The sequence below is a fragment of a genome, unplaced genomic scaffold, assembly GCF_019419815.1.
Source record: "Pyrus x bretschneideri cultivar Hongxiangsu unplaced genomic scaffold, Pyrus_bretschneideri_v1 Contig22, whole genome shotgun sequence".
Classification (NCBI taxonomy): Eukaryota; Viridiplantae; Streptophyta; class Magnoliopsida; order Rosales; family Rosaceae; genus Pyrus; species Pyrus x bretschneideri.
The window spans coordinates 1,923,073-1,948,185 of NW_025999524.1; the positions used below are offsets into that span (position 1 = coordinate 1,923,073).

Genomic DNA, 25,113 nt, shown 5'->3' on the forward strand with positions numbered 1-25,113 from the left:
TGAGTTATTTTGATGTAGTTTAAAAAATAATGTGGGTTATTTTGGTTTAATTTTCATAAATAGTGCGTAATGTTGCCGTAATTTCAGAAATACTATGAGTTATTTTGGTTCACTTTCAGAAATAGTGTTTGTTTTGTTCCCTTCCATAAATAGTGTGGCTTATTTTGGTTAAATTTCAAAAATTATGTGAGTTATTTTGTTATAATTCCAGAAATAATGTGCGTTATTTTGGTGTAGTTTCGTAAATAGTGTGAGTTATTTTGATGTAGTTTAAAAAATAATGTGGGTTAATTTAGTTCAATTTTCATAAATAGTGCGTAATATTGCTGTAATTTCAAAAATATTATGAGTTATTTGGGTTCACTTTCAGAAATAATGTTAGTTATTTTGTTGTGGTTTTAGAAATAATATTTATTTGTTACCTTTTAAAAATAATGTGGATTATTTTGATCAAATTTTAAAAATAAAATAAGTTATTTTGATCAAATTTTAATATAAGTTATTTTCGTTCGGTTTCAAAACTAATGTGTTCTTCTTGGCACTTGAACCTAAGGCCACAGGTTGTGCATTGCCAGGGAGATCACCATATCGGGCACTTATTACAGATTCATGACCCACCTTGAGAACAACAAAACGAAAAGCAGAAGCATGAAGAACGGATTTAACCCTTTGTTCAAGTTGTCGACCTCCTCGTCCTTGTTTAGAAAGATTTTTCAACGTGATCAACACACGATATGATATATTACGTATCATTATATAATTGATGAGATATGTATGTTAAAATATTAATAATTTAAAAATTAAAATTTCTTATTACTTATATAAAAACACATAATGTAGCACTCGTACTCCCTTCAATATACAAAATTCTTCTTCACCTGCCGTCCAAATAAGTCAGCTCCAGCTGCCCGATCTTATACAGATATGATTTCTTGTGCTCCGGCCCTTATTAATTCAGAAATTAAATTAGTAAACTTTTAATCCCACTTCATGTTTTTCCATTCCAATCTCTAAAGAAAATTTCCAAAATTAGAAGAAATTAAATCAGAGAAAGATCATATTTTTCTGGAATTCAATAAATTCTCTTCTTTTTTCCACAAGCAAACAGAAAATTCATACATTCTAAAAAATAAAGCACCAAAAAACCCCAAAAAATTGTGAACTTACTGCCAATTTTCTATCAACTAGATTTAGAAAAACCCCAAGAAATTAATGTCAAAGTAGAATCTCCTGGACCAAAACCCAGCACAAATATGGCAACCCCAAAAGTTCCTCCAGAAACCCTTCAACGAACCACCAAGAAAGAGGAATTGTTTTAGAGAGAGAGAGAGAGAGGGAAAGGAAAGAGTTCTAGAGGGTTTTTATCAACCATTGGCGGTACCTGTCATGTTTGACCTTTCTCGTCTCCACCTCCATCAATTCGACTGAAGAAATGTAATAATAATAAAAACAAAAATACAAAAAAAAAAACCAAAAATTCGAAAGAAAAAGATGATAAATGAATGATTTACCATGGGGAGCTTGAAGGGCTCCGTCTCCGGAGCCGCCGTGGCGAAGCCGTGGAATCTGAGGATGAGGAGGGCAGGGTGCAATGCTCCAATCGGCAACGGTGGTGGCAGTGTTGGATGAGCGATGACAACAAGAACAAATTTCTGGGTGGGGTCCACTTTATTTTAATTCTGGTTTATTTTTAAAGAAAAATTAATGAAAATGATTTAAAAACTTTAAATTTTAACGATAATGATAAAATAAAGGCTAAAGTGAATAGTACCAGAATTGACTTTTTAGTGTAAAAATGTGACTTTTGTTATAGTGAATAGTACTACGAGCCTTTCGTTAAAACTCTCTATTTTTAAATAATATTCAATTATTTTTATTTGACACGTCATCAAAAAATGGCCCATATAGTTGCCACATCACCACTTTAACAGTCAATTTAACAGATTAAGTAACGGTTGTATGAAATAGTAGTAAATGTATGAGGTTGCAATTAATCTCAAACTTGAGAAGGTAAATTGTAATTTACCCAATAAACTAACAGAAAGATTAAAAATCGTCAGAGTAAAAGTTAAGGGTAAAATTGGAAACACATTAGATTATTTCAATTGGTCATGTTGATTGGATTGGTTAAGTATTTAGCTTTGTCCTAATTATTAAATAAATGGAGTTTTAATGAAAAATGATTGGGCCAACAAATATTTAACAAAAAAACATCTTAAAATGTTATTTAACCAAACTGACTCAAAGTTTAATAAAAAAATTATCCAAAATTATTATCTGCTTTTTTCGTGCCCTTATCCTCATCTTCCTCGTCATAGTCCTCATCCTCATCCTCTTATCTGCACCTCGAACAATTTATACTGTTAGTATTTTATTCCAATCAGATCCAATAAGGACCTACAGTCCTGGTGATGTACGTACATATCAGGCGTTTGTAAATAGGGAAAAAAAAAAAACCAAAACATAAAACTGTTTATGGAGAACTCAAAATATAACACTGTTTCTAGAAAAAAAAAAATAAAAAAAATCAGATACAGTGTTTGTTTTTCCTATGCACAAACAAACATTGTATCTGTAAAGAGAAGAACCAAATTCCAGACACAGTAACTTAGATTTCAGAAGCAGTCTATGTTTTAACCTTTGATTGTTTCTTTTTTTTCATGCATCAGTTGATTATATTTAAGAAACAGGATGCTTATTTTGCTTTGAATCCAAATACAATGAATTTCACTATTTCTTTTCTAGCTTACATTTAAGAAATAGTGCGTCTATTTTATTTGGATCCAGAAACAGTGACTTAAATTTTAGAAATAGTGTGACTTAAAATCCAGAAACAGTTTATTTTTATAGTCCAGAAACAGTGACCCCCGTCGTTATTATTGACTAACATCTAGATCTCAAATTTATTTTTTGGAGAAATAAACGATGAACTCCACTAACGAAGAAAAATTGAAAAACAGTACCTCAAATACTTTATGAATAACAACGACGATCACGTTTCAACGAAATAATACAAAATATAAATTAAATAGCATGAGGATCTATATTTTTGTTTCAAAGAAAAAGAAGAAGGTCTGCAAAACAACAATGAACTCCATTAATGATAAAAATCTAGAACTCAACCTAAAAAGTTAGGGGTAAAATCAACAAATCATAATTTATTATAGTTAGACCATTTTTAGTTGGACTATTTTAATATGGGTCTTGTACTAATCATTAAACAAAACTTATAACATGATTTTTTTATTAAAACTAAAATTTTTCAAACTCTTTTCATTAGTTTTCCTTTAAATAAACTCTTTACATAGTTTTTGGTTAAAATCCAAAGTTGTAGAACCCTTATCATTAATTGTCCTTATGAATAGACTAAGCCATACCATGTTACAGCTCACATAATGTAAAATTAAACTACATCTTCCTGGTATATATCTAATACTGATTAAAGCAGTTTGATTCGATTTGATTAAGTTTTATTTGCATACATACATAGCCATATATAATGATTGGTTGAACCTAACTACACATGATCACTATCATACGGCTTCTCCTCATCTACGTACACATTTGTGGCTTTGTAATGATAACGTTGTGCACAATACAGAAAGTAGGCAAAATTCAGAACCCCAATCCCAGCAAATAGGAAGTAGAAGTAGTCCAATCTCCCCGCATTGATGTCATTGGTCAACCAATCCGGATGCTTCTCTGTACCACTAACATGGTGCACCACATTCACGACCAAACTGCTCAAGTAGCTCGAACCAGCAAAGGAGCAAGACAGGAGGGCATTTCCAATACTGCGCATGTGGTCGGGGAACTCCCGGTTGAAAAACTCCAGCAGAGCTATCATATTGAACGCCTCACAGAGTCCCATCAGTATAAGTTGTGGGGCCAGCCAGAGGAATGACACGTGTGCGGTAGGGTGGAAATTGGCAAAGTTCCTTCTCTCCTTTTCAATTAGTCCGGCCACTGCCATCGACAGGATGGAGAATATGATCCCGATTCCACATCTTTGCAGGACAGTAACCCCACCTTCGCGCTTTGTGATTTTTCTTAGGGATGGGACTAGAATCCGATCGTAGATTGGAAGCCAGAGGCCAATGGTGAGAAAGGAGATGACGCTGATGGACCCAGCTGGGACTTCGAAGTTAGCGCCGAGATGACGGTCCATTTTTAGGGCTTGGGACACAGTAAAGGTGCCCTGCTGTGTAATGGCGGTCAGGCTAACTATGGCCGATGCCCATATCGGGATTGTTTTTAATACGCATTTAAGTTCTTCCACTTGTTGCACGCTGCACAGCCTCCAGTTATCGACCGGAGAACCATCAGGCTTCAAATCGTTATCCAATATTACAGCAGCCTTGTTCAAGAACCTAATGAAAATAAAATGATGAACAAAAAAAGTCAATTAACACGATCAACGAGTCAAAAAATCAGGGAAACAAAGTTCACAGTACACAGCCACTAAATTTGTTCACCAAACAAACAGTGTACGATGGATGTGTTTGTTCAAATGAGAGATTTTATAGTGTGCTTCAAACACGGGCCGAACACACATGTCATTACATAATTGGAGAAAAGTGGTTTTTTTTTTTTGGCTTTTCAGAGTACCTCCAATTGTATAATAACAGGTGGTGTTTCATCACTTATTCTGAGCACACTTAAAAATATGTCATTTAACAGCGTCAGTGCCCCACCTTATAGATCATGTGTCTTACACTTATAGTGCGTTTACGTAACCGTAATAAAAATAGGAGGAATTGAATCCAGGAGGAGTTGGAATGTGGAGAAGTCAAAATCGGATTCCTGTAGAAGTTGTTTACTAATTCAGCAGAATCGGAATATAAACTAATATGATTACTAAAATGCCCTTGTCCCAAATCAAATATTTTATATACTTTTTTTAATACAATTTGATATAATATATAAAAGTAAGAAAAAAATTAAATTGCTTTTTTGTTTCATAGACACACTAAAATGCTTTTGTTTTATTTATTTATTTATAAATTTAAGTATTTACTTTAATATTTAAATTTTCTCACTCAATTTATAGTTTCTTCTCTTCGGCATATGCATAGAGTTGTACATAACGTGAATGAGCATGAAGTTGTGCATAATATGAATGAGCGTGCAAATAAAAAAAGTAAGGAGTTGTGCATAATTAAACTAGGGTTAATGGGTTTATAAAGGATAGTCTTGGAGATAAAAAAAGTAAGTGAGGGCATAAAGGGAACAAAAGTGTCATTCCGATTGCCGAAGCAATCAGAAATTGGATTACCATCTAGATGTATGGGATCCAATTCCACCAATACAAGGAATTTAATTTCAAAATTTATGTGGGCTCCACTATTTTGTTTTTTGTTCCTCAATGTTTAGTAAACATCGGATTATTCCATAATCGGAATTCAATTCTACATTTTTATTCCGATTACAGATACGTAAATGTTAGAATTTTTACCACCTGCAAAAGTAGAGATAAAAACACTAAAAAAATACTTGCACGAGAACAAGGTCATTGTAGTATAAACGACTCAAGCAAGCTCGTTTGAATTATTTAAAACAATTTATACAAAACCAAAATCTTAGTTAATTACTTGAAAACAAAAATTAAAAAAGGTTGATTTTAAATTTAAAAATAATAAAAACGAATTTAATTAAAATGATTAAAGAAATAAGCAAAGTAAAGAAAACAAAGGAAAATGGTTTGAAAAATCTCCGGCTGCGGCGCCAGTAAACACGCCTTTAGGATTGGTTTGGTACTGAGATGCTTTTATAAAAAATGGGTATAAAAAAACTGAGCTCAAAAAGATGTTTGGTAAACACTTAAAAACAGCTTATTTTCACAGTTTTCGGTGGAAAAAACTGAAAACGTGAAGCAGCAAAAATAAGTTTATTGTCACAGCACAACAGAATCAGTTTTTTTTCGAAACACAACAATACCAAACCAGCCCTTAATTTAATGTGAGGGTGGAAGTCTGGACCCCCACCTGACTGACATAATGTGAGCTTAGTCAAATGTATGATGGTGGCAAGTAGACCCCCACCTTACAAGCTGTGAGTCTTACGTAGTTAAATGTGACGTGTGGTTAATGATAAACTTAGAGTAAATTATACTTTACCACCTTAGGTTTGAAATCTATTGTAATCCCATACAATATCTCCAAAATATTTTATTTTCATACCGCATGTACTACTTTATTTCAATATAATACATCCTCAAATCTAAAATAAAATAATACTTGAGATATGAAAGTGAAATATTTTGAAGATGTTGTATAAGATTGTAATAGACGTGAAATCTAAGGTGGTCAGTGTAATTTACCCATAAACTTATCTTATGAATACATATGTAGTCTGAGTGTTAATCTGATCTGATGATGGTTATTGATTAGCTTATGACTTTTCTGCAATTCAATCAGGCCAAGTCACTCAGTGGCAATCAAACTAAGAGTCAAATCTAAAATCTTCCATCAACAAATAGAAGACAATACATTAGAATGTAATACAAAGAGTTCAGTCGACACTAATTAAGTACTAAATACGTCCTCAAGAAACCTAACTAATTAAACTTTATTTTGGGCCTTGGCCACTCCATATATGTTAGTAAGGTAAACCTATAATCTATAAAAATCGATAGATTAACCAACTCTATACATATTAATACTTCAAATCAATCGTAATTAATTATTAAAGAAATGATCGATCTATACAAAAATTTGTTACCTGAGCTGGTTGGTGAGAGGGAGCTTACACGCGTAATACCCCTTGAATATTGGAGGTTGATAGAATTTGTCAACATCTATAATTTCTGCTTCTTCCGCAAACTTAATGTGGCGTTTCTTATGGGCAGCAACAAGTACTTGTGCAATCCCAGAGAACATACTGCCCTGTGGCTTTACATGCACGTAAACCCTAGACCCGATAAACAGAAGCAGGATCGAGCAAGCCATGAGCACAGTTGGGATCCCAAACCCTAAACTCCAGCTGACTTTGTCTTGGATGTAAACCACTACGGTTTGGGAGAGGAGTAAGACCACTGTGAACGTGGCATAGTACCAGTTGAAAAAGCTGTTCATTCCCTTCTTTCCTTCTTCGGTGGTTGGGTCAAACTGGTCAACGCCAAATGGGATGCTGCATGGCCTGATGCCAGCTGTGCCTATGGATAGAAACCCTAGACCCGATAGCAATATACCGAGTTGAGCTCGGGTTGGACCGGTGCACTGACTCAATGCTTGCTGTTGTGGGCTGCATGGCGGAGGATGCAGATGCGGAAGCCACGCTGTTAAAGTAACTGTCGCCATTCCCTGTTGATAGATAAATAATGTTACACAACAAATAAATAACGTTAAAGTAACTGTCGTCATTCCCTGTTGAACTTGTATTTACTTCAAAATTTGTTGCAAACCTTTTCTTCTAATTAAGAAAAAAAATCCACTAAAACAACCTAGTACACACCTCAGAACACACTTAATGAAAGTAATATCCACTAAAACCGATGAAAGTGACAGTCACTAAAACAGCAGGGTTGATCTCCTAAGATCCTCAATTTCTATGCTAAACCACATGAAAGACAAATTTGTTGGCTATACGTTATTTTCCGTTTTGGCCGCACGAAGGGATATTTGACAATTTTATACCTCAGTTGCTTACTCATGCTTTAGTACGATCGGGTTTTTATTTAGCAAACTCTAAACTTTTGCCCACCAATATTGGTTTATACTTCAAATTTCTTGAATATTGATACTCGATTTAAATTTCTTAAATGAGAATTTAGATTTAACAATATTGTCACGTAATATTATTAATTTATCTATAAATTATATATGAATTAGCTACATTCGGTTGTATTAGTGTTCTCACAAATCCTTTTAATTAGCTTGGTTGAGGTTGTTCAAAGAGGGATTATGAAACCTCACATCCCCTCCTTTTAATCAATTGGTGTATCTTGACCACTGCTCTAAAATTTCCGCTTAGCGCCGCCTAGGCCTCCACCTAGATGCTAGACAGTTGGCCACTGTCCCGATTAATGTCTAGGCGTTTGAAAATTAAGAAATGATGCCTAGACCTGTTGAGGCACCTACCTAGATCGCCTAAGCATCCGCCTAGACCGCCTAGGCACCTGCTTAGCCCTTCTAGACCTACCTAGGTTGCGACTCACTTATATAGAAAAATAGATAACTTTCATTTTGCTTTTTTTTTTTCTGTCAATAAATTGTAAGAGATTTGTTGAATACTTAAATGAGAATACATTATATGCTTGTTCCCCATGTTTTCATAATGTTACAAAACTTCATAATATATGTGTCATTCTATTTTGTAATTTATGATGAAATTATATATATTTTAAGTATAAACAGATACTTATTTACATGAAATATAATGGATTTAGTTAAATCCGCATAGTCCGCCTAAGCACCTGCCTACCTTTTCGTATTTTCAAAATGTTGTTCGCTAGCTTAGTTTTCCAAATCCGTCACCATATTGACTGGTAACTCTAGTTTCAATTGTTAGGTTTCATATTACTAGCTAATCGGAGTTCCCCAATAGTTGACGAGGTAGTACTAGTTGTTCAACTTCAACCGCAACCGAGATCAATCACAAACGCTACAGTTTTGTCGCTTCTCCATTTCCCTAGATGAAGATACAAAATCTTAAATCATACTTGATTTATTGCGTGATTTAACTCAAATTTTCAATTCATTATCGTTATATTAAGGGTAGGTTTCGCTAAGGAACTCTTACCCTTTCAAATCCATACCACCACCTACTACCCTTTCAAAGATTTTCTGGGATTTTACGTACAACAACAGATTCAACCACAAGATAATCACCATCCTCTCCCACCCACTAAAATTTAAAACCCCAAAACGTAGAGTATATATAGTCAAGAAAATGACCCACGATACAAATTTATACGTTACCTAGCCACGAAGCCAAAGACAAATTGTTGGTTATTATTTAATGTAGAAGGGCCATAGAAAGGGATAATTATAGAAAACTTTTCTTTTCACCATATACACACCTATCAGTAATATTGGAGGTAGGGGACAACCACTAAAAAACACAGGTTTATGAAACTGGTGTGAAAATATATACACGATTGGGGAGTGGCTAGTCGATCGGTAAACTTAATATAAACAATCTATGTATTTGATACATAATTTAATCTAGTCCGTAATAAACTAAAAAAATATATACATTATTAATCACATAAGTGGAAACTTGTGTTGACACTTCAAAAATTTTATTGTGCATTCCTGACAAACGTATATTTCTTTCTAAGGGAGCTAGCCAAACTAATTTTGCAAACTAAATTATGTATCACCAATAAGAAATAAATATGTTAATCAACACTTAAGTAATCAACAACTTATCAACTTTCATGTTGTTTAGTTTACAAAATTTGGTCTACATTTAGTCTCCCTAGCATTTCCCTTCTTTTTAAATATAAAAAGTTTGGTGTGCATAAAGAAAATTTGAGAGTGAAAACAACAGTTCTCTTAGTCAATATAATGTTTAATAATAACTGAATATTAACATATTAAGTACAATAAATATGTTAAAGAGACCATATTTTTAGACTATAATTTAACCTGCGCAATGCGGTAGTCAATGATTGGATTCTTTAATTAATAATTTTAAAAAAAATTTAATTATCAGCTGGCACATAATGTAATTACAAAATATGATTCAAATAGATAATTTCTCTAGCATCTACAAACCGTTGTCGAACATAATGAAATTACCTTAAAACAATTAACACATTGGCCAAATAAATTAGAAAATAACAAAAAATAATAATTGGTAGAGAGCTAGAGAGAAAGAGAGGTACCATGAGAGAGGAAATGGACGCAAAAGCAATAGTCCGAAAGCGGCCGACGTAGGCGTCGGAGATGAAGGCGCCGAGGAGAGGAGCGAAGTTGGTCAAACCAGACCAGACGTTGATAATGTTGGAAGCGGAAACCTGGTCCAGGTGTAGCATCCTCGTCAAGTACACCATAAAGTTTGCCAGCAACCCAATAGAAGCCAACCTTTCGAACGTATCATTTCCTGCACCACCACCACCACCACAACAACCACCATTAAAAACGTGTTCTGTTTTTGTCGCCTTTTAATAAATTAGACACTTTCACCTCATATCAGGGATAAAGATGGATTAATATTCAATGCACCTATATGTGATTACAGTGACACATCATGGAATGAGAGTAACTGAGATCTGACACTGCCACCGTAGCTACGTTCTGTGCTCGATCATGTCGACCAAAAAACTTACATATTTTTTTATCATTGACCGGGGACACAACCATTTCGGTGCAGTATCCTCCACGAAATGAGAGAGAGAGAGAGAGAGAGAGAGAGAGAGAGAGAGAGAGAGACCTAAGATGAAAGGCATGGCCTTCCAACCACCAGGTTTCCTTGCGACATCACGTTTTCTATCAACTGGTTCTGTATCTGGGCTTAAAGGAAATTTGTGTAACAGCTCTGAGGAAGTGCTTTTCTGAAAGAACTTTGTGACGTAGAGGCAGTGGCTTGATTGCCGCTGCTTCTGCTTCTTGCCTTCAGCCATCATCAGCTTTTCAACATGCCAGAAAAAAAGTGGGCACTAGCTAGCTAAGCTTTGAGGAAGTGATTTTCTAAAAGCACTGTAAGAAGTTGTGAGGTTAAGCTAACAAGCTTGGCTGGGGCAGACGTGTATATATAGGGAAGATGGGGAAGGAAGAAGATAAAAAGGGCGGCGAAAATGAATGTAGGTATGGATGTGATGAAGCCGTGGCACTATTGACAGGGGGCACACCAAAATTGTGCGGACCCTCCATTAATTCTGGCCAACTTTTCTGTAAAGTAAAAAAAGAAAGGCCCATTACAAACAAATTGAGGCCCAATTTATGTGATGAACCATCTCGACTCACGATTTTCATGACTGTATGATATTCGTCCCCATTGAGAGACATGAAACTTTCACATTAGTCAAGAAATGTTATAAAAGAGAACTTTTTCAAAATGAAACTTTTCATAAATTTTTTATCACCTTATATTTATTTTTGACATATTATTTTATAATTTTAGCATGTATATTGATGCTAAACTGTGAGGTGACTGAAAGTTCATAAAAAGTATGTCCCTCTTGCATTTCTCAACTTAGTAACTTAGTTTCATTCGCTATGGTACTTTAACTAAACACATAGATGCGCACTTAAACACAAAAGGAGGGTAGACTGGGTTTTAATTTAACAAGAAATAAGACGGATATATAAAAGGTCACAACAAAAATAGTGTTTAACAATCAAGTGATGGAAAACTAGAGTTATGAATCACCAATGACAATCCTATTTTATTTTTCTAAATCAATTACTAGCTGATGTTAACTACAAGTTATTCTTTTTAAAATCTAAGGTATGAATTTATCAGTGGCCAAGCATTAAATTATGTATCTCTATGTGATAATAATAATTATTAGACATACATGCATATACAATTAAATACAGTTAATTTATGGATTTAATTATACAACTAAACACATGGGTTTAGAAAACCATTAGGTTTAGTGGTTTACAAGAAAAATGGTTAAACCAAAGGATGCCCCAACCTTTCTTGGGCCGTAATGTCAGTATCTAAACTCTCTACTGTTTCTGCACTAGCCTTGTATGCATATCCCCGAGCACAAAACAGAAAATAGAAGAAATTCACCACTCCCAGACCAGCAATCAGGAAGTAAAAATAGTCCAATCTGCCGGCATTGATATCATTGTCCAACCAGTTGGGCCGGCCACGCTTTCCTGTAACCCCATGCACAATGCTTACCGACACACTACTCAAATAACTAGCCCCGGCCAAGCAAAGATAGAGCAGAGAATTCCCAATACTTTTCATGGTCTCAGGAAACTCTTTGTTGTAAAACTCAAGGAGTCCAACAACGCCAAACATCTCACAAAGTCCAAGCAACATTTCCTGTGGAAATAGCCAAAAAACTGACATGGCTACAACCCCGTTCGATGAAGCTTGTGATGTGGCCAAAGCTCTCCTTTGTTGCTCAACTAGTCCCGCCACCAACATGCACATAGCAGAGAAGAAATACCCGATTCCTATTCTTCGAAGAGGTGGGATCCCATCTTCACATTTAGTGAACTTTGTTAGGGCTCGTTGTAAGAATCGGTCATACAACGTAAGGGAAATAAAGAGCGTCATAATTGACATCATTTTGACCGATCCAGCAGGGATTGCGAAATTCGGTCCAATGTGACGATCCATTTTCATGGCTTGTGATACTACAAATGTTGGTTCTTGGGCAAGGGCCAGCAAGCTGATGACACCAGAAACAGAAACTGGGAGGATTTTCATAACACGTATTACCTCTTCAACTTGTTGAATGCTACATAGCCTCGATGGAGTTGCACAAGACCCATCATCTTTTAGTTCATTGTCCACTACTAAAGCAGCTTTCTTCAAGAAGCTGGGAGCCAACATTTAGAAGTGAAAATTAGTCATATAAACAATCCAGGAATGTAATTAAGTTAGGTAAGGCAAATAGTGATAACGGTCCGCATCATTTGATGATGCACTGGAGAAAATGTGGACAGTACACTTCAGAGTCTAGAGAATTATTCGAGATATTTACCTAAATTCTGTTGAGAGATGAAGCTTGTTGAGTACTCTACGTCCATTTCCATTGCCATTTCCATTTGATGAATCATCATCGGAGAAAATACCACGAACCCTATCGTCATTGTGAAGCTTAAGATGACGCTTCTTGTATGCCGCTACAAGAACTTGTGCAAAACTGGAAAATGTGCTTCCTTCCGGCTTCACATAGAAGTAAATTTTGGACCCCCCAAAAAAGAGGAGAATTGCACATGACATGAGCAGGGTAGGAATTGCAAATCCTAATGCCCAACTCACAGAGTCTTGAATGTACATCACTAGGGATTGGTTGATCAAAATTACCATACAAGATAAAGCGTAATACAAATTCAAAAATCTAGTGACTGATTTTCTTCCTTCGACGGTGGTGGAATCAAATTGATCAACCCCAAAGGGAATACTGCAGGGCCTAATTCCTCCAGTTCCTAAACCCAGCCCGCATAACCCAACAATCAAAAAACCCAGCTGGGTTTTTGTGGTGGAGACACATTGCTGTTGTTGTCCATTAAGGGTGCAAGGTGGAGGCCTCAGTTGTGGCACAAAGGCTGTCAGGGTTACTGTTAGCATCCCCTAATCATGAGATTAATTGGCTATTCGTTAAGCTGTTAACAAATCAAAGAAAGAGAAAAGAAGAAAAAAGTAATTGCAAATTTGATTTTTATTTCGTTGGCACCAAAAGAAATAAGAGGACTACACATTGCAAATACAGAAACATATATATCTAAAAGTTTTAGATGTTGCCATGACCTTTTTTTTATTTTTTTTTATTTTTTATTTTATTTTTTTTGATAAAATATAGCATTAGTGGGTTAAATTGTTAAATGTTAGAATGAGAGAATCGGTCAGGATCAAAGCCACCATAAATATACCTCATAGTCATGGCAACATTTGTAGATAGTGCTTTAGCACAGTGGCGGAAAAAAATGCACCTTGGTAACATACAGATAGAAAACCCTAAGACGTAGAGTACCAAAAATACCTAATATAATTGCTAACTTGCTAATTAACTTTAACCTAAACTAATTAATCATGATTAATTAATATTACATAAATAAACTAAAAAATTATGCTACATAAATTAGCTAATTTTACCATAAGTGTTGCAAAGGAAGCCAAAGCAATGGTGAGAAATTTGCCAAGGTAGATATCAGCGATGAAGCCACCAATGACTGTCAATAAAAAGCAGGAAGATGCCCAAATGTTAATCATGTTGGCAGCAGGAACCTGCTCCATGTGATACTCCCTCACCAAATACACCATGAAGTTTATTGTCAGCCCATATGATGCCATCTTCTCAATTGATTCATTTCCTGCAAAAAATAAAAAATAAAAAACCTCCCAATTGTAGGTTTTGATTTCTCTGTAAATAACAATGCTCATATATATCTTAATATATTATACCTAAGATGTAAATCACCGCCTTCCATCCGGGCTTTGATTGGACTACTGTGCTCGAATCAGATCGGTGGAGATGGTCACCGTTCGGAGGCAATAATGCCTCTGAGGATGGAGACTGATCATAGTTAGGGTTTGCTAGTTTAAGTTTTCTGATGAAGCAGAAGGAGAAGAAAGAGCTGTTCTTAATTTTATCCCTAGCCATTCTTCTCTTTCCCTCGCAGTCGTGTTAATTAGGAGTCTGGCTAAGCACATATACAGGCAAAATATCGGGGAACTGATGAAGGGCACGTGCCCCCCATGCATGATGGCAGCTTCCATATTTTCATACCGACTTGTCAAGCTCTTGAGGCATCACTGAACAGAAAAGAGGGCAGTTTTCTTTTGGTCATTAATTATGGGGAAGCAAAGACAAACTTGGTGACACATACCAAGTAAACTTTCCAGTTTCCAATATATGTATATAGCCCTCTAGAGGCAAAGTTCGTTCTTTTATACTTTTATTTTTCATTTTTGCATGTGATCCAATATCTTAGTGAACAGGTTGTTAAGTAACATCTTGAGTTTAAAATTTCATTCTGCCCAAAATTATTATGATAGTTTCGAATGCTTTCCTTTCTCCTTTCTAATAATAGTAATTTAAAATATTAAAATATCAAAACTAAGTAGATTTCACACCACTAAAATTAGGGAGAAGTTGTAAGGTTTCAATTTTCTTACATTATTTGACGTTTGATCAAATTATAATTTTTGTGAGGAATTGGTGATGTTATAGTGTAAGAATCGATATCAAATCTTTTGCACTTAAAATGAGTGTGGCCTCTTCTTGACTCTAATTATTGTTTGACATATATTAAGTTTATGAAAACAAAATTAAGAAAAATTAAGTTTAGAAACACGTGTCATTTAATTATTGGGGCCGCAGAGGCCACACTCATTTTAGGTGTAGAATATTTGATCCTGTAAGAATCACCCCCCAAACTCATTAACCATATCAAGGCCAGTTTTTCGAGATAGGTCATAGTGATTTTCACACTCGTATTTTTTTCATTTTGTATTCATCATTTTATTTATGTCTTGTGATTTTTTGTTGATTTATTTAATAATCTAATAGCTAGAAATAATTGACTCTAAGGGGAGAAAATAGGAGTGAAAAATGACTTTTGTTTCGAGATTAAGTGGGAATCGTCGCATTATAAAACGTCGATCGGGTTGCAATGTAAAACAATTGAAATCCCACAACAACCCGCCCACTTTGAACTGACAAACAAACTTCGATGTTGTGAATCACTGAATGTATCAGCCAATAATATATACTAACTTGTTCTAAAACCAACAGGTTACAAGGATAAATTCTTGTAGCAGAGGGATAAATTGTTTTATTTATGAAAACTCCCACTTACAAATAAAGATAAATTGTCATTCTTTATAAAATCTCTCACTTACAAATAAAGATAAATACACTGTAATAGACTAATAGTTGTATACTATAAATCCAGCAAGTTACAATGATGCCCTCAAGCTTTCTTAGACAATAGGGTTGGTTTCTACACTCTCTCCTGCTTTTACACTAGCCTTATAAGTATATCCACGAGCACAAGATAGAAAATAGAGAAAATTCAGCACCCCCAAACCAGCTATCAGGAAGTAGTAATTGTCCAATCTGCCGACATTTATATCATTGTCCAACCAGTTGGGTTGACCATGCTTTCCTGTAACACTATGCACAATGCTCACCACCACGCTACTCAAATAAGTAGCCCCGGCCAAGCAAAGATATGGCAGAGAATTCCCAACACTTTTCATGCTCTCAGGAAACTCTTTGTTGTAAAACTCAATGTGCCCAACAGTGCCAAACACCTCAAGAAGACCAAGCAATATTTGCTGTGGAAATAGCCAAAACACGGACATGGCTGCTATCCCGTTTGATGAATCTTGTGACGTGGCCAAAGCTCTTCTTCGCTGCTCAATTAGTCTGGCCACCATCATGCATAGAATCGAGAAGAAATACCCGATTCCTATTCTTTGCAGGGCCGGGAGTCCATCTTCGTGCTTAGTGATTTTTCTTATGGCTGGTTGTAGGACACGGTTATACAATGGGAGACTGATAATTACTGTCATCATTGACATGCAGGCATTTCAAAATTCAGTCCAAAGTGCCGGTCCATTCTTAGGGCTTGTGATACTACAAATGTTCCTTCTTGCGCTTATGCAATCAAGAAAATGTCACCAGAAGCCCATATTGGGAGAGTTTTTACAACACATATTACCTCCTCAACGTGTTGGATGCTACACAGCCACCATGGATTTGCGCAAGATCCATCATCGCTTACTTCATTGCCCACCACTAAAGCAGCTTTCTTCAAGAATCTGAGCCACCAAAATAGCAATGGATTTAGTATGAGTATGCAAAGCAATTTAGTCAGTTAATTGTACTTGAGTTTGGGGACTTACATATTCTTGCAACAATGTTGCAAGCTAAGCCAAAATTGACGGTTCAAACCATTGGACAAAAACATATATCACGCAACAAAGTTTAGAAGCTTTAACTTGTGGACGGATAATTATCCAAGATATTTACCTAAATTCTGTTGAGAGGAGGAGCTTGGACTGTAGTACATTTCCCTTTCCGTCTACCTTTGGTGAAGTGTCAAAGAAAACTCCGCGTACCCTTTCGTCATTGTGAAGCTTGAGACACCGCTTCTTGTACGCTGCAACGAGAACATGTGCAACGCTGGAAAATGTGCTTCCTTCCGGCTTCACGTAGAACTAAATTTTGGACCGCGCTAAAAACAAGGGAATTGTACATAAAATGAGCAGGGTGGGGATCCCAAACCCTACTGACCAACTCACAGAGTCTTGAATGTACACAACTAGGGTTTGATTGATCATCAGTACCAAACTAGATAAAGTGTAGTACCAATTCAAATAGCTACCCACTGATTTTCTTCCTTCTATGGTGGTCGAGTCGAATTGATCGATCCCAAAGGGAATGCTGCAGGGCCTAATTCCTCCAGTTCCTATACCCAGCCAGCATAACCCAGCAAGCAAGAAACCCGGCTGGGGTTATTGTAGCTCTGGAGACACATTGCAGACTATCATCAAGGATGCAAGGTGGAGGCCTCAGTTGTGGCACTACGGTATTGTTACCATTCCCTAATCAATGATTAATGGGTAATTAAGTAAGCTGATTATAACTATGATTAAAATAAATAAATGGTGATTAATTGGGAAGATTAAGAAAATGAGACTTTGGATGCGGTCCCTAACCATGAAAATTCTTTGACTAAAACCTTATTGACTTTTAATTTTTGATCCAAGTCCCTGAAATTAATGTGATAATTTATTTCTATGTATGTTACTATATTTTTTTAAATTAAAAATTAAAATTTATAGTTGTTTATATTAATGAGATTTTAAATAAAAAAACCATAATTTGTGGATTAAAAATATTAAAATATAAATATATTATTGTGTGTGTGTGTAAACACGGGTACATTCATCAAAATTAACCAAAAAATTATTGTACCAAAACATGGGTACATTTTTCAAAATCACCAAAAAAATATATATATTAGGCTTAATAATATTAGTAAATTTCTTCGATTAAACTTAACATGGATACATTCTCAAATCAACAAAAAAAAAAAAAAAGTACCCATATAAGTTTAAAAATAGATTAGAAAAAAATTGAGTACATTTTATATAAAAAAAAAAAAAAGGGTACATTTTACCTATAACGAATTGGTATATTTAAGAATGAGTACATTTTAAGATTAAAAATTTGAAAAAAATTACATGAATGGTACATATAATTAGCATGGGTACAAATAAATAAAAAAATATAGGTACAAATACAAATAAAACTTTATAAAATATGGGCACAAAAAGAAATTTATATATGAGTACAAATTAAAACTGAAAAGAAAATTGGACCAAATTAAAAAAGGATTGCAAATTAAAAACGGGTACAAACTAAAAATAAAAATATACGATAAAAAATTTAGCCATAAATATAAATATACTAATTGTAACATTTTTAACTTTAAATGAATATATTTAGAAATAAAAATATTTTATTATTGAAATAATTAATGATGTTATTAATACCAAGAACCTTGATCAAAAAATGAAAATGAATAAGGTTTTAATCAAAGTAGTAGCAAAAGGAAGGATGAGAATCTAATTTCTCCTTAAGAAAATGTAGTGTACCGTAAGAGTTGCTAAGGAAGCGAAAGCAATTGTGAGAAATTTGCCTAGATAAATATCAGCAATGGAGGCACCAACGATTGATAATAAACAATAGGAACATATCGAAATGTTAATTATGTTGGCAGCAGTCACCTGCTCCATGTGATACTCCCTCACCAAATACACCATTAAATTTGCTGTCATTCCAAATGTTGCCTTCATCGAAATTGATTCAGTACCTGCACTCACACAAATAAAAGTCATATATATATAATGCATAGTTCTATTTATACATTCATTTTTACTTTTCGCACACCTTATTAATTTTTTATCGTTGATTTTCTTACAATTCATTTGATTTAATAACTGAAAATTGAGAAAACGTGTGAAAAGTTAAAATATGTAATGGGAAAAATTGGTTCTTACAATTATTTTCTCCGCTTGCAATTATTTTTGAGATTTGGATTGAATAATTCAAAGAAGAATAAATAAACACACGCGTACACACACACACACCTAAGATGTGAGGCACGGACTTCCACACAGGCCTTGTTTGGTCATGGTTTTGTGGCAATAATAATGGCTCGGAGGAAGGAGAGTGGTTAACTGGTTATCATAAGAAGAAGGGGTTATTGAGGTGGGTTTGGGGGAGTAGAAGGACAAGAAAGAGCTGCTACAGCTGCTCTTCTTATCCCTCGCCATCTGTTCTCTGGTCTCTCTCTCTCTCTCTTTAGGTCTGATGTTAATTTGGAGGATGAAGGACGTTATTATATGTGTGCAGGGAGAAATTCGGCGAAGGAGAAGCCACCTACCTTGGGCATGACGGACACGTGCGCCCCATGCAACAAGGCAGGCATCTTCAGGTTTTGATACGAGGAATCCAAGCCAAACTAGGCAACTCAAGCCGAAGTATAACTTTCATAGAAAATAAAAGGAAATTAAAAATAATAAAAAAAAAAAAAAGAGGGAGAGAGAGATTGGACTCAAATTAGGCATGTTAAAAGGGTCGGGCCTGATGAGCCAGTCTGAGTTCGATTCTAATTTTTTGGATCATGGTTCGATCTGGCTAATCGTAAGATCAAATTTTATTTGGCTTGTTTTTAAATGAGCAGGTTCTACGTTTTATATATATAGGTTCTGAACTGGTTAAAATAATTCTTTTGTGTCGTTGAAAATATATTTTATATCACAAATGTACAACACTTATCACGATATTAAACAAGTGCTCTATAGTTATGGGATCCGGTAACATGAAAATTTTCTTGAGAAAGCGAGAAACGTACCTAGGATGTAAGGCATGGCTTTCCATCCAAACTTTTTTTTGGTTGTGTTTGGATCTAGTAACTGATGAAGATCTTCATCCTTTTGCTGCAACAATGGCTTCGAGGACGGAGAGTCGCATTTGCGTTTTCTAAAGCAGAGGGACAAGAAAGAGTTGCTTTTATCCCCCATCATCCTTCTTGTAATTTGGTTTCTGATTAACCGGTGGACATTGGCAAAATCTTCCATCTCTCAACTATTTATACCTCACGTCCTTGATCCATTGAGCATTCAGCCATATTTTTATCCAAACTAATCGATTTATTAACCTTTTTTCCCTGGAAAAAAAATCGATTACTTTAGCCTAGATATACAAAATTTAGGGGGTGTATTCTATTGGGATTTTAATTCTTTTAATGAATTTAGGGGTATTCAATTAGGATTTTAAATGATTTTCTGAAATTCAAGGTGTATTCAAATATAATTTTAAGAAAGTTTATTAAAATCTTTAGAAATCCGGGTGTATTCAAAGATGTTTATAACATTCCAGGTGTATTTAATTAGAAATTGATTTTAAAGAATTTGAGAAAGTTGAGAAATTATAAGGAATTGGAGAGATTTCGTAATGTATTTTAAGCATCCACAAATCCCACATCTCCCCATAAGATTTTAAGGGAATTGAATCAAAATTTTATATGGAATCTTTACAAATCAATTAAATTTCATAAAAATTCATGGATTAAATCCATTAAAGTCTCAAATTCTCAATTGAATACACCAATGTAGTATCCAGAGCCTGGATTCTACCGAATCCAACTTATGAATTAAACTAATTGTGTTTTAAGCACTCAAATTTCGAAATTTCCTAATAAGGTTATTAATAGTAACTACCTTCCTCTTAATTATTACTTATAGCATCCAAATATATTTCAAATTTAGATATGATGTTTGATCCCACTAGCCAATTTCAGAAATATTTTTTGTACGCGACCATAATTTCCAAACCGCGGGTTTAAGGGTAAATAAATTCCTAAAAACTTTATTTCATAGTCAAAACACTTAAATGTTGCATTTTGAAAGGGACAAAAAATTTAGGGGTGTGATATCCACACACCTCTTTTTACTTCTTACACATCCTTCTAATTTCGGTCGTCGAATCGGATGAATTAAAGAAAATCAACGGACATATATTAACAAAGGATGTGTGAGAAGTAAAAAGGAGTGTATGGATAGTACACCCCAAAATTTATAAACCGAATTGTTATTACATTTAGTTATTATTACACTAGATATTAAACAATTGATAAGTGAGATTTTTTCTTCTTCTATTGTTTCTCATTTGGTATAGATCATTGAATTATAATAGATAAGTTACTTTTCTAAGGTGTTGAGGGAATGAATCAATAAATTGCATCCAACTTGGAAGCAGAATATGAATTACTCATTAAGAAATCAATTCTAATCCTCTCAAAAAGATATGATTAGAAATGAAAACGACGTATAAGCATGGCACGTCGAGTGGTGTCCGGTGCACCCTCGAAAGAGAGAAGCTTCAGTCATGTATTCTCCTCAAAATGAAAATCCATTCTCATCCACTTTCAACGTTCATTGAAAATAATAACTTATACATTTTGTTCCAATCTTTTATACCAAATAAAGCGTTGCTTTTGTTAGGAGACTTTACCAACCGAACATGCATGTTTAGTTGGAATTAATCCTATAACATAAACCCCTTTTACTTGATAAATTTTTGGACAGGAGCTTCCACGCCCAAGCACTAAGACACACCACAAGGGGGGACGTTTTGAATTCAAGTTCCACGTGAAAGCATTTTAATCAACACAAACGTATGAGATTTTCTTGTATCTATCTCATATACACGAACGGTATAACATCAAAATCTTTAACTAATAAAAGCTATTTTCACATAATTAGTAACGTCATATAACAAACCTTCGATTTCAAAAGAGAATCTCTCATTAAAAAAAAAAAAAAAAAAGACCTCCTCTTAACCTCATCCAACGTGCATTAATTAACGATTAAAACTCGAGCTAATAACACACACACTCTCTCTCTCTCTCTCTCTCTCTCTCTCAAATGTCCACATTGCGCGCCCAAATATCTGCCACAGTAATCAGCAAACAATTGTATTTATTATAAAAAATGGAAAACTTACTCTAAAAATTTAAATTCGTACATCATCAGCTTATTTCGCATCCTTTCGCATTAATGTCCGTTTACGCTTTTCGGTGGTTTTGTTCGTTGCTTCACTCGCCTTCCCTCCTTTTTTCCATTTCTCCACCTTACCCTCCAACTGTTCGTTGAAATGCCTAAGCCATGCTCTCCTACACCACCGCCACGACCCACCTCCTCCCGCCGCCCCGCTCCTCCCCAAACTTCATCCCTCGCGCCTCTCTCTCTATTCTTTTCGTCGTCAATTCAAGAGCCATAGCCAGGCAGCGGCGGCGGCTTCACCCGATGAGCGGGTTTTCTTTGATTGTAGGGTTTTCTGAGTCAAGAAAACGGTACGATTACAGTGGGTTGTATTGTGGGTGTTCTGGGTTTGCGAGGCGGTGCAAAGATTGGGATGGCGAGGGGGATGATTTCAACTTGGAAGCTGAGATTCTGGAGTTCATGAAGAGCTCCAAGAAGCCCGGGGCCGTTTCCCAGCAAGAAGGAGCTGCTGGAAGCTGGGAGAGAAGATTTGGTCGATGCTATCGCGAAGAAAGGCGGTTGGCTTTCGTTGGGTTGGGATTTGGAAGAAGAAGAGAGAGCTCAAGAAAGCAACTTTAAGAATTGGGATTTGACAATGGCGAAAGAATTCGACAGTGGTGCCTCCAGCAGCAGTCAAATTGGGGTTTCCGGCGTGGGTTCTTCCATTCTTGATGATTCTTCTCAAGTAGCCTCGTCGTCTGGTAGATCATCACTGTGAGGATTCTGTTATAATTGAAACTGGTTGATGTTTTTAGATTTGTTATATTCCATGGTATAATTGTTCTATTTGTTTTCTCTGTCTTTAATTTGGAAAGAGACGTGCAAAATGTTTGTATCTTTGGACCAAGAGATTGACTTAGAACCACTTCAAATGGTAAAATTTTTATTGAATAAGTGCACCATAGGTTGTGTGGATGAGAATTATTATCCAAAATAAAAGGTGATGACAAGATATTCGTTATTTGTTGATGCTCTATTTCAACAATTGAATCAATGAATAGTTTTTTAGGAAGGGGAATCAACTCAAATGTTCGCTTTGTGTAGAGAAGCTGCTACAACAGAGGACAATACTGGCGTTGTAGGTATATTGAATCGATTGGAGAAGCAGAGAAATTTAGCACTTGCGTTTGCTTTGGGAGAGAAAGAAGGCAGTGCTTCCTCCGCTGATGTGGTAAGTTGGTTTTAAGTTATTTTGAATTGATTGTCTTTTGGTGGGATGATATTGTAGGGGCAAGCATTATGTAAAGTCCTGAAATTTTCTCTAGTTTTCAGTTTAGATGTACTTCTATATTCCGTTATGGTGGTAAGATGATGATAGATATTTGAGAGTCGAATTGCATTTGGTATATTTCTTTAGGATTTGGTAATATATAAACAAAATAAATTTTATATTTATCAGCATGCGTTAATGAAACCTTAACTATAGTTTGGCCTTTTCACTGTCAATTTCATTTGCAGCTTGAAAGGGGATAACTTTTATGCGGGCAGTCACCATTACAGCATCTGCGTGAAAATAATTTTTTTTAAGAGTTTGATGTGATTGTTTCCTTTGCATGTAGAAATTCTATAACATAACGTGATGCTTGTTACATTATAAAAGACAGTTGCTGGCCTTGTTAGAAGCAGCAGACCTGCATCATTAAACCCCACCAAAGCCATTCTTAACGATTCAAGAGACAGGCCTAACCACAGCAGTTCTCTTTCAAACAATGGTGTGCTAACAGACTCACCCAGACCTGACACGTGGAGAACTTGGAGCACCCATAGGGCTGGAGCTTCGAATCTTGATTTTGAAGGTATTTTATAGTTAATTGTTTTCACTTTTAAGTAGCTTTATGATTAAATGGCTTGGTTCAAGTAACCTTTGATTGTTAATGAAATGTATGTAATGTACAGCCGATGAATTTTCATATGATAAAATGGGACTATCAAAGGATGGTTCAAGAGATGAAATATTTCATGAACCTTATCAAGGGATTAAATTGGATCCTGATAAGAAAGGGATCGATCACAAGCAAATATGTTGTCGGATTAAGCACCTTGAATCAGAGCTCTCCTCGGCACTCCGCTCATTGAGGTCTAAAGCTGATGATGCTGCAACACAGAAGGTGGGGATGATCAGTCCTCGTTATGTAAATTTGTATGAAAATTTGAAAGTTTTTACTCCAAAATTTTAACAATAAATTCACTTTCGTTTTCTTTGCCGAGCAGCATTCTCATGCTGTGATAATGTTTTGGAGGATTTGGGGCATCATATTAAACTCGTCTATATTTTTCATCAGGGTCATGAAAGCTCCTCTGAAGATGTGCAGAAGCTTTCAGATACCTTAGAGTTTCAGGAAAATGAGATTATGCATGCCCAGGACAAGTTGCGGTCAACACGTGCAAAGTTGGCTGTTTTGGAAGGAAAGATGGCAATGGCAATAATGTATGCACAATTTATTTTAGTTTAAAAACAAGACTATAAGTTACTTTACCATTGACATCTTACCCAACCATACCAGTGAAGCGCAAAGGATTGTGGAGGAGAAACAAAAGAGGATTAATGATGCTCGTAGGACCTTACAACTTCTTCGTACTGCTTGCATAGTTTGGCCGAATTCAGCCTCAGAAGTTCTCATAGCTGGATCATATGATGGTTGGACGACCCAGGTCTGATCTTCCCTTGAATTTATCAGTTAGGTTAGGCTCAAGTAATATTAGTGGATCCATGTTTTCGTCCACTCGTTCATTTATTTTCTTACTTAGCTTTTATTATTAGATGGGGAAATACTTTAAAAGATTGATAAGTAATATTACCATGTGCATATATTTTTTTGTTTTATGAGGTATTTATACATGCATTTACCCGCATTTTCAGAAATATTAGTACTACTTGCTTTTGTAATACAAATGTTGTTACCTGTGGTGGTTGCTTGCAGAGAAAGATGGAGAAGTTGCGTACAGGAATCTTCTCTTTGTGCCTTAAATTGTATCCGGGCAGATACGAGGCGAGTAAATTGTGTTATATGTGGTCGAGTCTTTACAACGTTAGAACCCCGTCGATTAATGTTTTTTCATCTTGTATTTCAGATCAAGTTCATTGTCGATGGTAAATGGCGGATTGATCCCCTACGCCCAATTGTTCGCAACAACGGATACGAAAATAACGTCCTGATCATAACATAACACACTCAACGGAAGCCCCCCAGCAAGCGTAAGAGGATATTCATCGAGAACAAGCAGCAATTCTTCCCCAGATTCAACATATAGGCAGTAGATTTTAACTCGTGATTCTTTTCAGTCATGATTCATACGTAACATGGTGTCGTTTTTCCTTTTTCATGTAAAACCCGAATTTTGAATTGTGATAAGTAATTCAATGAGGAGTTTTCCAGGAAACTTTCTGCTTTTCTATCTCGACAATCACTCTGC

The 25,113-nt window shown here is 35.4% G+C and overlaps 3 protein-coding genes, 1 long non-coding RNA gene and 1 pseudogene across 4 annotated transcripts; 1 reads left to right on the top strand and 4 right to left on the bottom strand.

Annotated features, from left to right (window-relative positions):
• Positions 1–764: 764 nt before the first annotated feature.
• Positions 765–1,616, bottom strand: LOC125477524. Its single transcript, XR_007258569.1, has 3 exons — positions 1,512–1,616; positions 1,382–1,424; positions 765–945 (listed from the first exon to the last, which is right to left on the bottom strand). It is a non-coding gene; the product is annotated as an uncharacterized LOC125477524 (long non-coding RNA).
• Positions 1,617–3,436: 1,820 nt separating this feature from the next.
• LOC125477565 (protein NRT1/ PTR FAMILY 2.12-like) lies at positions 3,437–10,758 on the bottom strand. Its single transcript, XM_048584789.1, has 4 exons — positions 10,378–10,758; positions 9,830–10,047; positions 6,721–7,301; positions 3,437–4,370 (listed from the first exon to the last, which is right to left on the bottom strand). The coding sequence occupies exons 1-4, from the start codon at positions 10,568–10,570 to the stop codon at positions 3,518–3,520; spliced, it is 1,845 nt and encodes a 614-aa protein (XP_048440746.1). The 5' UTR covers positions 10,571–10,758; the 3' UTR covers positions 3,437–3,517.
• Positions 10,759–11,439: 681 nt separating this feature from the next.
• LOC125477826 (protein NRT1/ PTR FAMILY 2.13-like) lies at positions 11,440–14,330 on the bottom strand. The gene is made up of 4 exons (XM_048585305.1): positions 14,041–14,330; positions 13,732–13,949; positions 12,617–13,209; positions 11,440–12,451 (listed from the first exon to the last, which is right to left on the bottom strand). Exons 1-4 carry the CDS (start codon positions 14,237–14,239, stop codon positions 11,566–11,568), a joined length of 1,896 nt encoding a protein of 631 aa, XP_048441262.1. The 5' UTR covers positions 14,240–14,330; the 3' UTR covers positions 11,440–11,565.
• Positions 14,331–15,561: 1,231 nt separating this feature from the next.
• LOC125477718 lies at positions 15,562–19,734 on the bottom strand (annotated as a pseudogene).
• A 1,972-nt stretch (positions 19,735–21,706) lies between these two features.
• LOC125477692 (protein PTST homolog 2, chloroplastic-like) lies at positions 21,707–25,080 on the top strand. Its single transcript, XM_048585098.1, is given in 9 exon segments — positions 21,707–22,146; positions 22,148–22,413; positions 22,744–22,870; positions 23,300–23,495; positions 23,596–23,807; positions 23,982–24,127; positions 24,204–24,351; positions 24,621–24,689; positions 24,772–25,080. Coding segments are annotated over 9 exon segments (1,584 nt in total). The 5' UTR covers positions 21,707–21,822; the 3' UTR covers positions 24,868–25,080.
• The last annotated feature ends 33 nt before the right edge of the window (positions 25,081–25,113 follow it).